The 16,261-nt window shown below is 35.0% G+C and overlaps 2 protein-coding genes across 3 annotated transcripts in view; one reads left to right on the forward strand and one right to left on the reverse strand.

Moving 5' to 3' along the window:
- Positions 1–16,261, forward strand: part of LOC121252306 (E3 ubiquitin-protein ligase At3g02290-like) — a 34,936-nt gene that overhangs the window by 14,548 nt on the left and 4,127 nt on the right. The gene's annotated exons all lie outside the window — the stretch shown is intronic.
- Positions 1–16,261, reverse strand: part of LOC121252298 (truncated transcription factor CAULIFLOWER A-like) — a 37,897-nt gene that overhangs the window by 9,409 nt on the left and 12,227 nt on the right. The window contains exon 1 of one of the 2 annotated variants that reach the window (XM_041151887.1): positions 152–368. The exons of the other annotated variant lie outside the window; for it this stretch is intronic. Within the exon in view, the coding sequence (XP_041007821.1) occupies positions 152–336 (185 nt within the window). The 5' untranslated portion in view covers positions 337–368. Of the gene's footprint in view, positions 1–151; positions 369–16,261 lie in introns of those variants that run through there. 2 annotated transcript variants of the gene reach the window in all.

A 16,261-nucleotide genomic window follows, 5' to 3' on the forward strand; every position in this document is an offset into this window, starting at 1 on the left:
TGATACCAAGTGACAAAATAGATTCAAAAAATAAAAGAAAATTCAGAAGAAAAACTGTAAAATTATTAATGTTGTAACAAACAAATAAAGCACCCAAAATTAAAGAAGAGGATCAAGATTAAACTATATATAAAGTGTAGAAAGTATGAACCTCGAATTGGAGGAAAACTCAAAGAGCTTTCCTTTGGTGGAGAACACGATCAGAGCTAACTCAACATCGCACAGCACCGAAATCTCATGAGCTTTCTTGAGCAAACCGGTCCGCCGCTTCGAGAACGTCACTTGCCGCCTGATATTGTTCTCGATTCGCTTGAGCTGAACCCTACCTCTCCCCATTCTTTTGTGAAACGTTTTTATTTTCTCTCTCTCTCTCTCTCTCTCTCCCACATGAAAATAAAATCGGAAGTAAAAGGAAAGAAATTATAAAGAAACAAAACCAGCACAAGATTTTTCAAGAAAAAACCCTAAAGTACTGGGTTCACGATTTCAAGGAGATAAAAAAGAAAAGCATACGATGAAGATGATGATAATGACAGTGGGTGGGCCACTCAGAGTGGTATGGGTATCTTTCTGTATTTATGTTTAATTATGAAGGGCTTTCGGATATATTATGGAGCAAAAGCTCCTCAGAGAGAGATCAGAGGAAAAAGAACAGGAACCAACGTTTTTCCTTCTACCAGAGTACGTAATCGGTGGCATTAATTTATTTCTCGAATCAATGTAAATTATTCAAAAGTTGGCAGTGAGAGGAAGATATAGAAATTAATGATATTTGCAGTAATAGTTATACAAGCGTCGAGTACTATTTTTGAAAAAAAAAAAAAGTTCATAGATATGAGATCTATATTTAAAAATTAATTATTTTAATTGTCAACATTGTTTATCAAAAAAAGTGTGCGATACTTATTCAACTCATGGCTGTATCAATATTACTTAGAACAAATTAAGTTGAGAGAGAGAGAATATTAAAACATGAATAAAAAGTTGGGGCGTTGAATGTGGTATTAGGGTTGGGCAGTGGAAGAATCGCCAACTCCCCGCCCGACCACCTCATTCAAGGCAGTTGGGAGCCGGGGGTGAGGCCCGGGCTTGGGCCAGGCACTACGTTGCAGCTCTAGGCCCAAGCCCAACCAGCCCAGCCCACATATATATGAATATATATTAATTTTTTTTAATAAAATGACTTCAAGTTACCTTAGATTTTATTTAATTTCTTTAATAACATGACGTCGATTTATCTTAAATTTTACTTTATTTTAAAAATACAATGACGTAAACGATGTCTTTTCAGGATTAGGTTTTAAAGATAACCCTAAAACGACATTGTTTCAGGATTATCTTTCTTCTCTCTCTATCACTCTCTCTCCTTCTCTCCCTCTTTCTTCTCTCAGTCTCTCTTTTCCCTCATTTGTTATCTATCTCTCTCCCACTTGCCAGCACGGCCTTTCCTGACTTTTCTCTCCTCATCTCCTCCTCCTCGATCTCCTCCTCTACTTTTTTTTCCCTTCTTGAAGTTATGAATGGTCATGGTTTGTGAAGAGATCCACGTTCCTTCATAACCGTGGTTTTTTGAATCTTTGCTCAGAATTATAACCAGATCAAGGTAAAAGAAAAGGAACCACTTTTCTCTTATTTGTTGTTGTTAACTTGTTTTGATTGTTTCCAATCTTTTTTGTTATTTTTTGATTTGCTGTGGATGGATATGTGATTATGTAAATTTCTTGTAATTTTTCGGTTATAATATGTGTTTTTTTTTATAATATTTTTTGACTGTTTTTTACCGTAGGAGGTCAATCTGCCCTCAGCGTCCGGACGAAGACATCCTCAAGGTCGATCATGGGCGCGGGTGGGACAATGGCAGCCTGTCCGGGGTACGGATCCCTAAATAAACAATGGTACATGTGGAGACCGGAGTGGGTAGCAAGAGAAAAAAAGGGAGAGTAGTTGGGGGAATGCGTTGTCGAGCAGTGATTGGTGGGAAGTGGGCCATAGCCGTGTTGTCTCTATTTTGAGCCACGGATTTGAAGACAGTCCGTACAGAGACATATACAGAGTCTCAGCGAAAGCTCTGCGGGATCTGAAGGCGACATGCATGCATCCATGGCCCATCTTTTTTACTGCCCTTTATTTTGTGTCACCTGGTGACTGACCGCAGCGCCTCGCTCATCCAGTTCCGGCAATATTTCCTCAGCTTCTGCTCCTATTCTCACAAAAAGATACAGAAGATTTAGTGATAAATTCCCCGTGGTGATTTCTAACAAGCTCTTTATATGTGGCCACTGCAAAAACATTCAGAATCTCCCACTCATCATGTCTTCATGGATTGTATCTTAGCTAATTCTGAAGTGTGGCAATTCTTTTCTTCCTCTTTAATTGGCTGCTCCCATATTGTCTTCCATGGCTTGAAAGATAAAAAGCTATATCGTTGGTGGTCCGTTACAATGCCACTGACCAATTTCACATGATTGCTTAGCTGGTTCCTCCCATTATTCTTTGGGATGAGTTCTGGTTGGTCAGAAACAAGGAAAATTTTGAAGGGGTATATATCTAATCTGGGGTCAGGTTGTTATCCATAACATCCCAAGATGGCTTAGAGATCTTGATTCTTTATTAAAACCAAGTCACCTCACTAGTAGTTCTAATCGTGCCCAAATCCTCAACATATTCAACATCCTTACCCTGGCCATTAAACTGAGAAAACCCCGTTTGATCAAATGGTTTCCCCTTACCCTAGGAAAACTCAAATTCAATACATATAGATGGTGCTTCGAGATAAGAGAATCCAGGGCTGCCATGTTGTGGCGTCCTCTTGAGGACACCAACAAGCTGTATTGGTTTCTTTCACCACCTAACAATATTCTTGCTAGGGTTTCTGCCCTTAAAATAGGGCTTCTAATTTGTTATCAGTTTAGTGCGGAGAACTCATCATTGAATATGATTATCTCTTGATGTTTTGCAAATTCAAAAGCATTTTTCTTTCATCCCTAAATAATTTCGTCCCAAAATGTCAAATTTAATATAAGTACTTATATTTATGGAGAAGGAAATTCTTTATAAGTTGACAACCTAGCTTTTAACACATGATGGAGCTTTGGGGGTACAAACTACTTCGCTACCGATCTTTCTCAACTCCCAAAGCATATGATATATATGCATCCTCTACATGAATAAAGCAGATCATAGATCTACATGATGCTTGCTGTTTTATTACAAAACTCGAGTTTTTAAAACAAATTGTCGTGCAAGAAAATAATTTTCTCTTTGGGTGTGGCGAGAAAGTTCTAATTTTTATCACGTACGTCAATAATATTCCATACATATATATATATATGAGTAATACTATATTCAGTTGTGAAGTACTTCAGTATCGTGCAGTCACTTTGAAAATGAATGTGATCTATTATTAAAAAATTATTATTTTTTCATGTAAGTCTAGTATTTATTCATTTCTTTTAAATAATTATACGATATTTATACACTTATGATGGCAATTATCAATTTTCTAAAAAATTTCATAAGTCGATTAATTGAATTATGAAAAGGCCATGCATGCTGAACATATTTAATGATAGAATGTGTAATAAATTGTTTTCAACAAAGTTTTCGTTTTATTTTATTTTAAAAAAAAACATATAATATGATCTTTCAGAATCAAAATATATAATTAATAGGTACTGCAATTTCCGTACGTGTCTGTACATAATATGACGTGCGTGTGAATTTCTCATGTTGACTAGATCATCTGCCCGCCGGAATCTAGCTATATACCGGATATAGGGCAACAGGGAAATGATATTTTGCCATTGGTTTTTACTGGAATTTTTTAATTTTTAATTTTTTAATAATATTATAATTTTTGTATTTTTTTAAATAATATTTAAAAGTATCAAAAAATACTTGTAAAAATAACAAAAAAAAAAAAAAAAACAATTAAAATACCTAACGGTAACGCGGTAGCTCCCAGCCGGTGGAAGTAGCACCGTCCATTAATTAATTAAGATCATCTGGACGGGAATATAGGAAGTAGTTCAGACTTCAGATCGATCATGATGATCTAGTAGTGATAATTAATGGATGGTGCATGGCTTGCCACCGTACTGGAATATGATCTAAAAAGCTGCAGGATGGCCGTGAGGAACGCATTTGAGCGATTATATAATTTAAGTAAAAAAAAATTAGGTTAATCTAACTGACTTTGATCATCAAAGAGTTTATAGCTAGCTGTTAAGAACTATTTATTCACGCCAGCTAGCTAGCTGCGATCGATGCTGGACGGAAGCTTCTCATCATGATTGATCATCTGTTCCATATATAGATAATATTAATGTTGGATTCAGGTTAATTATAAGATTTGATATTGTTCATGGCCTGTACTATTCTGCATGCATTGGGTATTTATCAAGCTATGGCGCTCCTTACCTGTATAAGTACTAGCTAATTCATTGCATGGGTACGTAATTTCTCTGAAAAATTTAAAAGAAATAATGAAAGAGACCGAGTACGTTCGTCAAGTGGGATCGATGGGCGAGACATACAATATGTAAAGCATAGTAGGTTGTAATTTGTGTCGAGCAAAACTGCCGACGCTAGCTGCAGTAAATATTACCAAAACTGCCGACGCTAAATATTACGAAAACGATTTATGTGCAAATGCCGCGCATTTTTTTTAAAATATAATGATGTCTATTATTAAAAAAATAATTTTTTTATATAAATTTTATATTTATTTAATTTTTTTAAAAAGTGTATGTAGAGTTTACATGTTCTAAGATTACAAATATCATTTCTCTAATTTATAATAGAAATAATTTGTATAAACCTCAAATATATTGGACAAGTCACACAAGCTGGCCTTTGTAAAATAATTGTGATCCTCACCTTAAAAAAAATTGGAAAAAAAACTATTCTTTATGAGTGGAATCCACATTTTTACAAAAAAATTACATACATGAGACTTGTCTATTTGAGAGTTATACATGATAACATTATTCAATTTATATTAATATATTTGGACTATGAAAAAAATTACTTGTGGTCCATTCTTGAGATCAGTACTGGAAATGGAAGTAGCATTAATCTCTTTATAATTATGCATCTCATGCTTCTTAATTAATAGGGAACTGCATGCATGTTGGGACCATGGTTTACAAGCGGCCTCGTAGACTATATATATATATATATATATAAAGACGTTATAGGGACCATTTTATAAATACCCTCGAAAATCACATAAAACTATAAACAAAAGGGAGCGTTAAAAATTTATCCTACGATTTCATAATTTTGTCACATAATATTCCTAAAAATCACATAAAATAATCTGCAACAAAAAAATAAGGAAAAAGAGTTCCGGGTCCCAATAAAAAGTAACAAAAAATAACATTTGAACATAAGTACCTAATACGTACCTAGTTAGCTACCATAAAAAATGAGTAATGTTACATACAGTATAACGCCTAATTGGTCTTGGAGGTTTGGAGAGTTAATTCTAGTAGCCAAAAATCATCTCCATAACACAATTATATATACTCCAAAAACTCTATAAAATATAAAAATACTTGTTTCAACCAAACATTTATGTTCCTCCACAAGCACATCAAATAAAGACCTCAACATAACAAACTAAAAATCTCCAAAAGGCCCAAAAAATATCCACGTCTCAAAATACTCAATTTGCATAAAATAATAAATCTACTGAATAAGACTCACCAATAATTACTTGTACCCTTTGGCACTTATTTCTCTACGATAATCTAATCTTCCTCAAGCTTTTCTACTCTTGATTTCTAGCTAAACCATCAAAATTACCTTAAAAATATTGTGAAGATAAGATGTGAGTTATCAACAACTTAGTAAGCAGAGAACATATATTAATATGTAAACATTAGCATTTACAGAGCTCATAATGTAGAACTAAACATTTATATTTTCAGAATGCAGAATCAGAACATGTTATAAAAAATATCAGTATGAAAGTTAATAAATATTCTTATTCAAAATTCTTTTGGCATAGCATAATTGAAATATCATATTAGAAACAAAATTCCATGTTTAACTGCCATGGTAGGGTTGTGCAAACCTCGATGGTCAATTGAGCAGAAACAGAATGTGAAATCTTCCTTTTATTCATTTTTCAAGCCTTGAGTGTGCACACAGGAAAGACCACGCAGAAAACCACTTTGACTTCCAAAGTAGGTGCACCAGAAACAGAAAAGTTGGTACCAACCCGAACAGAGGCTATAGTTTTTACACCCATCACCCATATTAAGGTCAGAACGGAACAGAAATAGAATGTCATGCTAGAAGTTTTCTAAAGTTACATCATATCATATCAGAGTACAGAACATATTCAAAATACTACAAAATCATATTATAGTCATATAATTATGCGCAAATTTTCATATTCACTCATTTTTACACAGTTCATAAACGAAATGCAAAAAATAAACTCATATCTACACAAATTATGACATAAAATACTTTCTTCTTATATAAATTATCTTCTTCTTATATAAAGTTTCATGAGTAATGCAGAACAAATAACTGATGTTGTTTCAAATTTCTTTTCATAAAAAAATATGCATATTTTTCAAAATCGACCTTAGTTCATTTCTTTTATGCAAAGTCCATGCAAACACGTGGTCTCGACATCAAACTATGCACGTTTCTCATTATATCCAATCGTGACCCATAAATCCGTGCAACAAATAATGTAACAAACCCATAAACACTATCGGTGAGCCCACGACCATTTTGATAAGCATCGCCCATTGTCCAAAATATACTAATTAACCAGCCTGCAATGAGGGAACAACTAATTGCTTGAGAGAGAGAGAGAGAGAGCTCACTAAGAGGGGGTGTTATCCTTGTTGGTGCACAGACCACAATATGAACAGGGAGTGTCTCACGGCAGTCGCGGCGACTAAGTGGTTGGTGGTGGCTGAGATCAAGACAGAGAAGAAGAGAGAGGGAGGGAGATAACGTGAGGGAAAAAAGAGAGAGAGTGAATGATGAGAGAGAGAACTGTTGCGTAGAGAGGGTGTGGTGAGAGAAATCGAAAGAGCTTACACAGAGGAGGCACAACAGGATTTGGCCGACGCGGGAGAGGCTTGATTTTCAGTCATTGATAGCGGCGGTGGCAACGGCATGGGGGAGAGGTGGTTGTCCATGGTGCTTGCTACTCTGTTTTAGATTCCTAAAACAGAGGCTTTGTAGGCTGGGATGTGGCTATGGCTTTTTAGGGTGGTTCCTACAACAGCGTGGCTCTCAGCCTTCTCGTGGCACTACTGTGTAGTGGGTAAATGACTCAACGTGGTGGTGTATGGAGGTGTGGGGTTAGGTTTTGGCCGGTGTGGAGTTAATAAGGAGGTGTGACTGGGTTGGCTATCAGTTGGGTGGTTTCGTGCGGTGGATGCATACGGGTTAGGCTTCCGCGATGGTGAGGACGTGCAACTAGAGTCAGACGATGGCTTGGTGGTACAGGGGGAGCACTGTGGAGCAGTTTCGTTGTTGCACCAAGGCTGAGCAGTGAGAGGAAACAAAAACAACTTGGTGGTTGCGGTTTTTGAATGGAGCTGGGCAGTGGGCTACTTTTCGGTGGTGGTGGTGCATGGATGTGGACAGGGAGAGGCTTGGCTTTGGAGCGAGGCTGGCAGCAGTAGCAAGGGCTTGCAGGTCTTCTACAAGCAAGGAAGTTGGTGTAGGAATTGCACAGGGATGAGTTATTATGCCACGTCAAGTAAAACTAAAGGAAAAAAAAAAAAAAAGATGACAAATTACAATTGCCTGCGAACTGAACTCGACAGGCTAAAACTCACAAATACGAACAAAGGTGTTCATCATTCCTGCCAGTAGAAGACTTGTAATCCTTTTCCTTCATTCACGTTCTTCTCCCTCATTCACGTTTATCTCAGAAACACTGATTTTCGCAACCCATTTTTGAAACTCATTCAAGTTTGTGTTTCCTCCGGGATCCGTTTCTCGGCTGGGCTGCGTTGCACTCCTTCGCCACCCACCCAACCGTCATCAGATTTTTTGAATTTACCTCCACCAGTCGTCTGCGTCAGTATCATCTCTGGCAGCTTTGAACACTTCACCTCCTCCACGGTTGGCATCATCTGTGGTAAGTGAGTTCATTTCCCCCAAATTTTGTTTTCATGAGATTGTTATTGCTTCTCTAGGAAGTATCCTATTGAGCCTAGAAAGTTAACGGAAGGCGAAAAGGGTTGGAGATTTTATCAATGATGGGTTTATCTATAGTTTAAAATCCAGTAATGGTGGTTGGGTTCAAGCAAACTATGCCCATGTAAGTTATGGAAATACAATGAATCAGAGCACTCTCTCTCTCTCTCTCTCTCTCTCTCTCTCTATATATATATATATATATGTTTTTGTCTATCTCCCAATTGGGGTGGGTGTAAGCGTAAAGGTTATAATTAGAGCTTAAGATCTTACAAGCAGGTTAAGCCTTTAAGGTGATAAACAACATTTTTTTTTTTATAATTAAAAAGAAAAGGTGATAAACAACATTTTAGGAGATTGTTAATTAGTTGAAGTCCAAGTATTGAGACGTAACCCGAAATAGCCCTGTGTAGCTCAATCAAGATTATGGAGAAAATTTTACAGACTATTTTCCATTAGTTGACTACTATCAAACTAGATAGATCAATAAGCAAGTTTGTTGATCAGCAACATCTACCGAACTCAACCTTCCCCCTGGACATGTTTATTTAATTAATTCATCAAATTTGTAAAAAAGACGATAAATATTTTGCTATATAAGATTTATCAGTTTCTACAAATGACAGAAACTTTTTGTGGTTTTATAAATCAACCTGTGTCTAGTGACATATTCTCATAGTACACAACAACATTCCAAATAGTTTCATAATACACAGCATTCCAAATAGTTCTGTGATACACAACATTCCCAATAGCCCTTAACATACAATGTACAAAGTTCCCATTAAGTGGGGCTTCATTTTGATTGTCTGAAGTGGACATGCCATCAGAGAGTTCCTCTTTGGCCAACAATGGTGAAGTTGTACACATAACTCTAGCTAGTTTGAAGACCGGATGCTTGAGTAGCTTGATTGAAGTCTCTATCCGCCAAATAGGCAGCAACTTGTGCAGCAACAATTGCTTTCTTGGCAGATTCTGCAGCAGCTTCAGTAGTTGACACAGTGTTCTCAAAATGCATATTACCATTTTGGCGGCTACATGTTGATCCAAGTATATAACTAGAAGATAATATCAAGAAAATGTATTTAAGCCAAATTTGTTTGGAGCCCCCGATAGGGAAAATTGATAGAGGTCATTGATTCTTTCCATATATCAGTAGGCAGTCAGTCACAAAATGCAATGAAAAAACCAGCAGCTCACCCATTAGTTGAGCAATAACAAAAGCCGCTACAAGTAAAATTCCAAGTCGCTCACAAAAAGACCAAGTTTGGGATCGTGTCACAAATATAAGAGCCTGACAAATAGTACTGACTTGCAGGTACACTACTGAGGCAAGCTTTCTAAAGTCATCTGCATCCTTCTGCTGAAGGCTTGAAACCCCAAATGTACGCTGTGTATTGCATAATAAGAATCAATTCGAGCAAAAGAAAAAGATAGAAAGTCTTACGAGAAAGAAGAACAAATTTGGTGTTCATTTGACTAAAAGGTAGTGTCTTACAGGAAAGAAGTCTATCTTGTATGTTGCCCAAAAGAAGATGACTATCATCATAGCCAAATTTCTGAGCGCCTTGGAGCAGCAAATATTAAGCTAGCAATCCCTTCTTTCAGATCTACTGGGCATTGCCTAGACTAATTGGATCCAAATCAAAATCACATGTATTCAAGCCTAACAAAGTAATAAATATTTATCAATTCTTTCACCTTTGCTTTGCAATTATAGTAAGTCTGGCCATAACTAATTCACAGAAGAGTTCAATGAACTCATTTGCAACAAGAACATTCCCATCAAAGACTAAGATCAGAAGCATGAGGTGGCACATGCATTTGCTGCACAAAATGGTATACAAATGCAGTTGTCGAAGTTAAATAAATCAAAACCACATTGACTATAACATGTGAAAGGGCCGCAAAGCTGAGAGACTTTTGTCAGGAAAATTAGCAAGAAATGTAGGTAGGCATGCTAGCAGCTTTTAAACTCATGTCTGCATGCATGCTGCTCTCATCTGGTTTAAACATTTCCTCATGGAATTAAAGCAAGTATTTAATATTTCTTTTGATTCCATATGAAAGTTAGATGACAATTAATTACATACCAATTCCGAGCTTTAAATTCATGATGCTCTACAAAATTCATTTCCCATTGTACACACACACACACACGAATAGCCTTTCATTATGTTATTGTTTTGGATTTGCTTCTTCAATTCATTTAGTGTGTAGGTTAATTTGGGGCCCTTCAATAACATGATTTTTTCTATTTTCGGACTTAAGTAATTGGGAACGAGCTTTAATAAATATGAAAGGTGTATCTCAAGTACATAGAAAACAATAACATAAAATTTTAAAAATAGAACATAAGAATAGCAAATCAACAAATAGATAATTTGTTGGATCGGTAAAAGTAAGCGCAAGGAGCAACCGAGTATACATGATGTGTACAAGAGAAAGCAACCATGCAAATACTAAAGATAACAAAAATTGAGAATTACCAACTGTCCAAAAAGGGAAAATGCCCCAAGAAAACCAGCAAACTTTATACTTGGTGAGCAATAAATGTCAAAGAACCATCTAATTCCCAATCTTTGTCAATGATCCTATATGTTTCATTGAACATTCAAAATGTTCCAATCATTTTCAAGAACTTGTTTGGGTTGGTCCTGCAGGTTGGTGATGGCATTGATCATCAACCATGATTTAGGCATGCAACCACTACTATCATACCCTCAACACATAAGTCCCTCTCTCCATTATTCACAAGCTGTGCTAGTGTAGCATAAATATAAGAGATACAGTTTTTGAAAAATCAATATGTGGAATTAGTGTTCCAGGATTAAAATAGTGAAAGATCCATCACAACACAATTTCAAATTAGATCCCCAACTGATAAAGGTTGCAATTTAAGCTAAAATCATGAATTAACTTTGACCTCTTCGATCAAGAACAAACGGAATCAACCTGAGAGAGAGAGAGAGAGAGTGAGAGAGAGTACCTTTGCGGGATTGAGATGGCACTCGGGCTCTCGGGTCGCGACACGAAGGAGGGAGGGAGATGACTCTCGGGCTCTAAACTCATCTTGGGTCTTGGCTGCACTTCAGAGATTCTCTAACAGTGAGAATGAAGAAGAACTGATGGAGGAGAGTGAGATGGATTTGAAGTTTGGACGAAGGAGGGAGATGGAGGAAGGAAGCCGAATGGATTGTTCGTGCAAAATGCATTGTTTCATTTTCCACGTAGACGTTCCTGCGTGATCCCTGCGCCAACTCTCCTGTGGATATCATTTTCCATATACATATAGGTGATTGGAAAAAACCCTAGAGATGAGGGAAGGAGAAACGTGCATGTGCATGAGAGTGGAGCTGTGTGTGGTGGGGAGTTTCTAAAAGTTTTGGACGTTGGGTCTCTCAATTTAGAGAAACCAATTCTGGGTCTTACTAACTGGGTTGGGTTGGTTATAGTAGTCCATCTCATCTCTTTTTGGCTTGCTCGTATCTTCATGGGCCTCAACACAATTGCTAAAAAGCCCAACTCATCTTGTAAATTTTTCAGGCCAATTTCTAAGTAAATAGATTTAACTTGGTTCATTAAATAATTTAGCATAATATTAAGCCCAATAAAATCTATACTCTGTCAAAATAAAATTTGGGTCCGCAGTCTGTTCTAATATTACTCGTTAACTCTCAAGTGGGTTTTCATACATATTATTCCAAATAACAATTTTTGAATGTGGCTTGGTGCTAGACTTGGGTGTTACATATAGTCATGGAGTGCACAAGCGCGGTGCAATCACTTTGAAAAAAAGTAGGACTCATTATGAAAAAATTAATATTTATTTTATGTAGATCCCGTATTTATATATTTTTTTAAATGATTGCGCGGTGCTTGCATATTAATGACTGCAACGTCTATCATTTCTCATAAAAAATTCGATCTTTCTACTTTTCTTCGAGAGGCTAGAACGAGACTTGCATGTCCTAAACTTGCATCTAGCATTATTTTTTTAATTTTAATTACTTCTTGCATCTAACATAAAAAGTAAAAATAAAAACGGCTCGATCGTGGTGCTAGTTCTTTTTTTGTTTTTTGGTTTTTTAATATTTAGATGTTTCCTTTTTGTCATAATTTAATTTGTTCTAATTCTTTAATATCTTTTTTGGCATGATCTTAATAGATTTGAAGTTTAGGTGGCAAACAAATATAAAAGTTATATTATTAATTACAAGTCTGGTGTGCATAACAGTACGTATCACGCATGGTAGAATCCATTATATTTATAAAAATAAAATAATAATCGATCTCTATTTTTGTAAGCTAGCTTACGTGACAAGCATTAGTCATGTGTCAATAAACAAAAATGTAAATAATTCAATGTATAAATTGGGTATAAAAAGACTTTCATAAAATATAAATTGGAATATATTATATATGAGCTAGGGTGTTCTAAAACAGTTAATTACAATATAATTTCACTCACCAACCCATTGCATCGTATTAATTAATGTTGCACGTGAAAAGAAACTCAGGGCTTACTTCATCCAGCACTACAACCAAACTAGAAACATGAAAAACTATTGGAATTTAATTTCTTTCTTACCCTGTAATATATAGATATTATCTTTTTAAATACAAAAATATATCCGCATATTAAATGTGTTGAGTGCACAAAGATTATATATACAAAAGTGATTGTACGTGATATAACTTATGTTGAATTTGGGGTTAATGGCCCGCCACACCTTTAATAAGTGGATATATTTTTGTATTTTAAAAGGTAATGAGTTTTATTACATACAGTCACTGTTGTATATTTTTTGTACATTCCACTAATGTGATTGGTCAAAAGTTATTTTATATTAAAAAAATGATGCAGCTAATCACATTAATAGTGTACGCAAAAGAGTACAAAAAAATGACTGTATATAGAATTTTCGCTATAAGAAAACTGCTTATTTGTGGTCAGTTAATTTTAGCGAAATGACTATTTACAGCCAAAATGAGTCTGTTTTGGTCACAAATGATCTTTTCGCCGTAATTAAATGGCCACAAAAGTCTGTTTTTCTTGTAGTGTTTTGATTAAACAAAATACCAAAGTATATATATATATATATATATATATTGTACAGGGACATATATATATATATATATAATATTGTATAAACTGATGGTCCAGATTAGGCGTGTAAAATAAAATTGATAAACTATATAGCTATTGGTGTTCTTTTATGAAAAGTATTACTAAAATAATTAGCTCATGCTTACTAATATCTAGGGAGTACCAGGTCAATGTATTAAGTCCTATGGTCAGATTCAAACATGTTTTCATCTAAAAGTAATAGTACTAACTGTTTAAAGATTTATTGAATTTTCTAATGTAGTTCAGGTTTAAGCTTATGGCAGTACTTTTTTACATACTAGACTCTAAAATTTAGAATATTACCGAGAGAAGTCATCTATTGAAATTTTCTTTAGTTAAAAAATTATTTTTTAATAATTTTGTCATTTTAAAAAAAATGATTAAGAGATTTAAGAAAATGTTTAAAAAAACTAAAAAAAAAATTGCACACTCGATACTTTTCCAGTAGTATTTGTCGGTGACCTAGCAGCACGTACCCTAAACATAATTAACCCACTTGACGTTGTTTTTTATCCACTTGTAGATAAGTGATTAACCCCTGTCTTAAATGTTCAATTAGCAGGATTTTAAAAATGATTTGAGACATAAAAGATATAGAAAACACTACTTACCATAACCAAAAATTTAAAAAAAAAAAAAAAACTTGTAATTCATTTTTAACTAACTAAAAAAATCATGACATAAAAATAAATTTTAATATTATAAAACTAAGATTATGATTTTAAGTAAAGTCGTAAAAACACACTCTCTCTCTCCGTTCCATCAATTTTGTGACGTGAGCCACGTATGTGACGGTCGTTTTCCCTTCCCACTAGTTATCCACAGTGCAGTATTGGACTGAACCGGATGATTGTTGGCCACACAGTAGCTATCAGCTTATAAATAAATAAAGACCCATTTCAACAACCGTCATTAATTACCATGCTGTTTTTTTATCTCAAGCATTGAATCATCTGTTTTGGTTGGAGTGATTGTCGGAGAACTCCGTCGGCATCCCTTGTGCACTTACATGAAAATAACTGATATTTATTATTACATTTAAAAGCATGATCAGAAGCTACAGTGGAAAACAATCAAACAAACAACCCCAAAGACTAATTTATTTAAGAGTAGAAAAGTTTTATTTATTTATTTATTTATTTTTAATGACGGCAACGGCTGTAGGTACCACGACAATCTTTGAGGTTTTTACCTGGTTTGGGAAGACAGTACTTTGGAGAAGGTCTGTCACAGTTGGAAACTGCCGGCTTAGCACGGTTCTTAGAGGCATCAGTGACAGGTTTCTTATAATTTGCAAGCATCCTACTTATTTCCGAATCGAAGAGAAGCTCTGGCTCCTCCATGCGGCCCTGGTAATCAAGGGCAGTGCGGGTGCCGCTATCAAGATGGATTAAAGAAGCAGTCGCTCCCCAACGAGTCGTGTGCGGCGAGAATATCATCATCATCAGTACTGTCACCAGAAGAAAGTGACTCGGCTTATTTGCTGTTTCTCCCACCATCTCAGACTTCAGTCTCCTTCCCTGTGTGTTATGAATCTAATAGTGAATGGATAAGTAATCCTTGAATTCAGAAAGTGTAAAGAAATGGATGAACTGATTGTAATTGAATTACTGTAAAAAGATAAGAGGGCATTTCAAGAAATCCTTACCTCCATGAATATAAGAGAATTCTTAATAAGAATTTAGATAATCAACCCCAGACCCTCCTCTCCGTATATATACTACTCGATATAGAATAGAGATAAACAACACGACAATATCAAGAGAAGGCCATGGGCCAGTTTCTACAAACAACAAAATAAGCCTACAGGTCACTAGGACAACTTGGGTAGTGTAGAAAGTTCGATTGAAGTTGAAAATCGATTTTTTTTTTCTAAAAAAAAAAAAAAAAAAAACAATTGGCGGCCAGAATTTGATCATATATATATATATATATATATATATATATATGATTAAAATAGTCGGTTGGCTCGTTATGGAACTCTGGGGCCACATCGCAAGGCGCGCACTTGTCCATCATTTTCCATTCTTAAACCACCCCTGTATATATAATTGGAAACAAAACAAGTTTTAAAACCCCAAAACCAAATCGTGTGCATGAGTTAATTTGGGCGATATTATTCTTTATTTTAAGTTTGTTCTATTAATATTAGTATTCACACTAATTAATATGGTTTTCTTTAATTAATTTTTTATATCAATTACTTACATAGAAACTAATCTAAAAATGTGACTGAAAATAATAACGAATCTTACCACGAAAAACACAAACTTTCTCAATTAATTACTACACATTTAATTTACATAATATTTTTGTGGAAACTATTTTATTTGTTATTCAAAACGCGAGATATTTGTATACAACTCCCTTTGACTTGTTTTTTCAAGCAATTGACGGAATATCTATGCATAGTTGGTTGGATTATAGAAGGAATATGAAAGGTTAAACTCATTTTGCATAGTTCGTACATCTCAATAATGTGGCCTTGGTAGTTAAGGGAGGTGACGTTGTCCTAGAATATTGAAGCATCGGCAGCAGCAACCCTCGCTCCACAATGGCTCGTGTGCAGCAAAATCATCACCAGAAGAATTGCCAGAATCCGATGATTACCACTAGCACCACCAGTACTCTTTGCCGTTTCTCTCCACCATCTCAACGCCTCTTTATGAGCCCTTAAGTTAACGTTGGATTGATCATCCTATCTTTCAAATTTTTATTAATATATAATTTTTTATTTTTATCTAATCATTCAAAACTTGAAATCTATATTGGATTAGTCATCAAATTCTATATAATAAAAAAATATTATTATTTTTTATTTTATGTTTTTTAAATTAATTATTATTTTTTAATTACTTGTTTATTTTATTTTCATAATTTTCAATAACCTCCAACAATCATATTCATTTTTATTTTTACAATCCAACAATCTATAATATAATAATCTTA

This window comes from Juglans microcarpa x Juglans regia, chromosome 2S, assembly GCF_004785595.1.
Source record: "Juglans microcarpa x Juglans regia isolate MS1-56 chromosome 2S, Jm3101_v1.0, whole genome shotgun sequence".
In the NCBI taxonomy this organism is placed as follows: domain Eukaryota; kingdom Viridiplantae; phylum Streptophyta; class Magnoliopsida; order Fagales; family Juglandaceae; genus Juglans; species Juglans microcarpa x Juglans regia.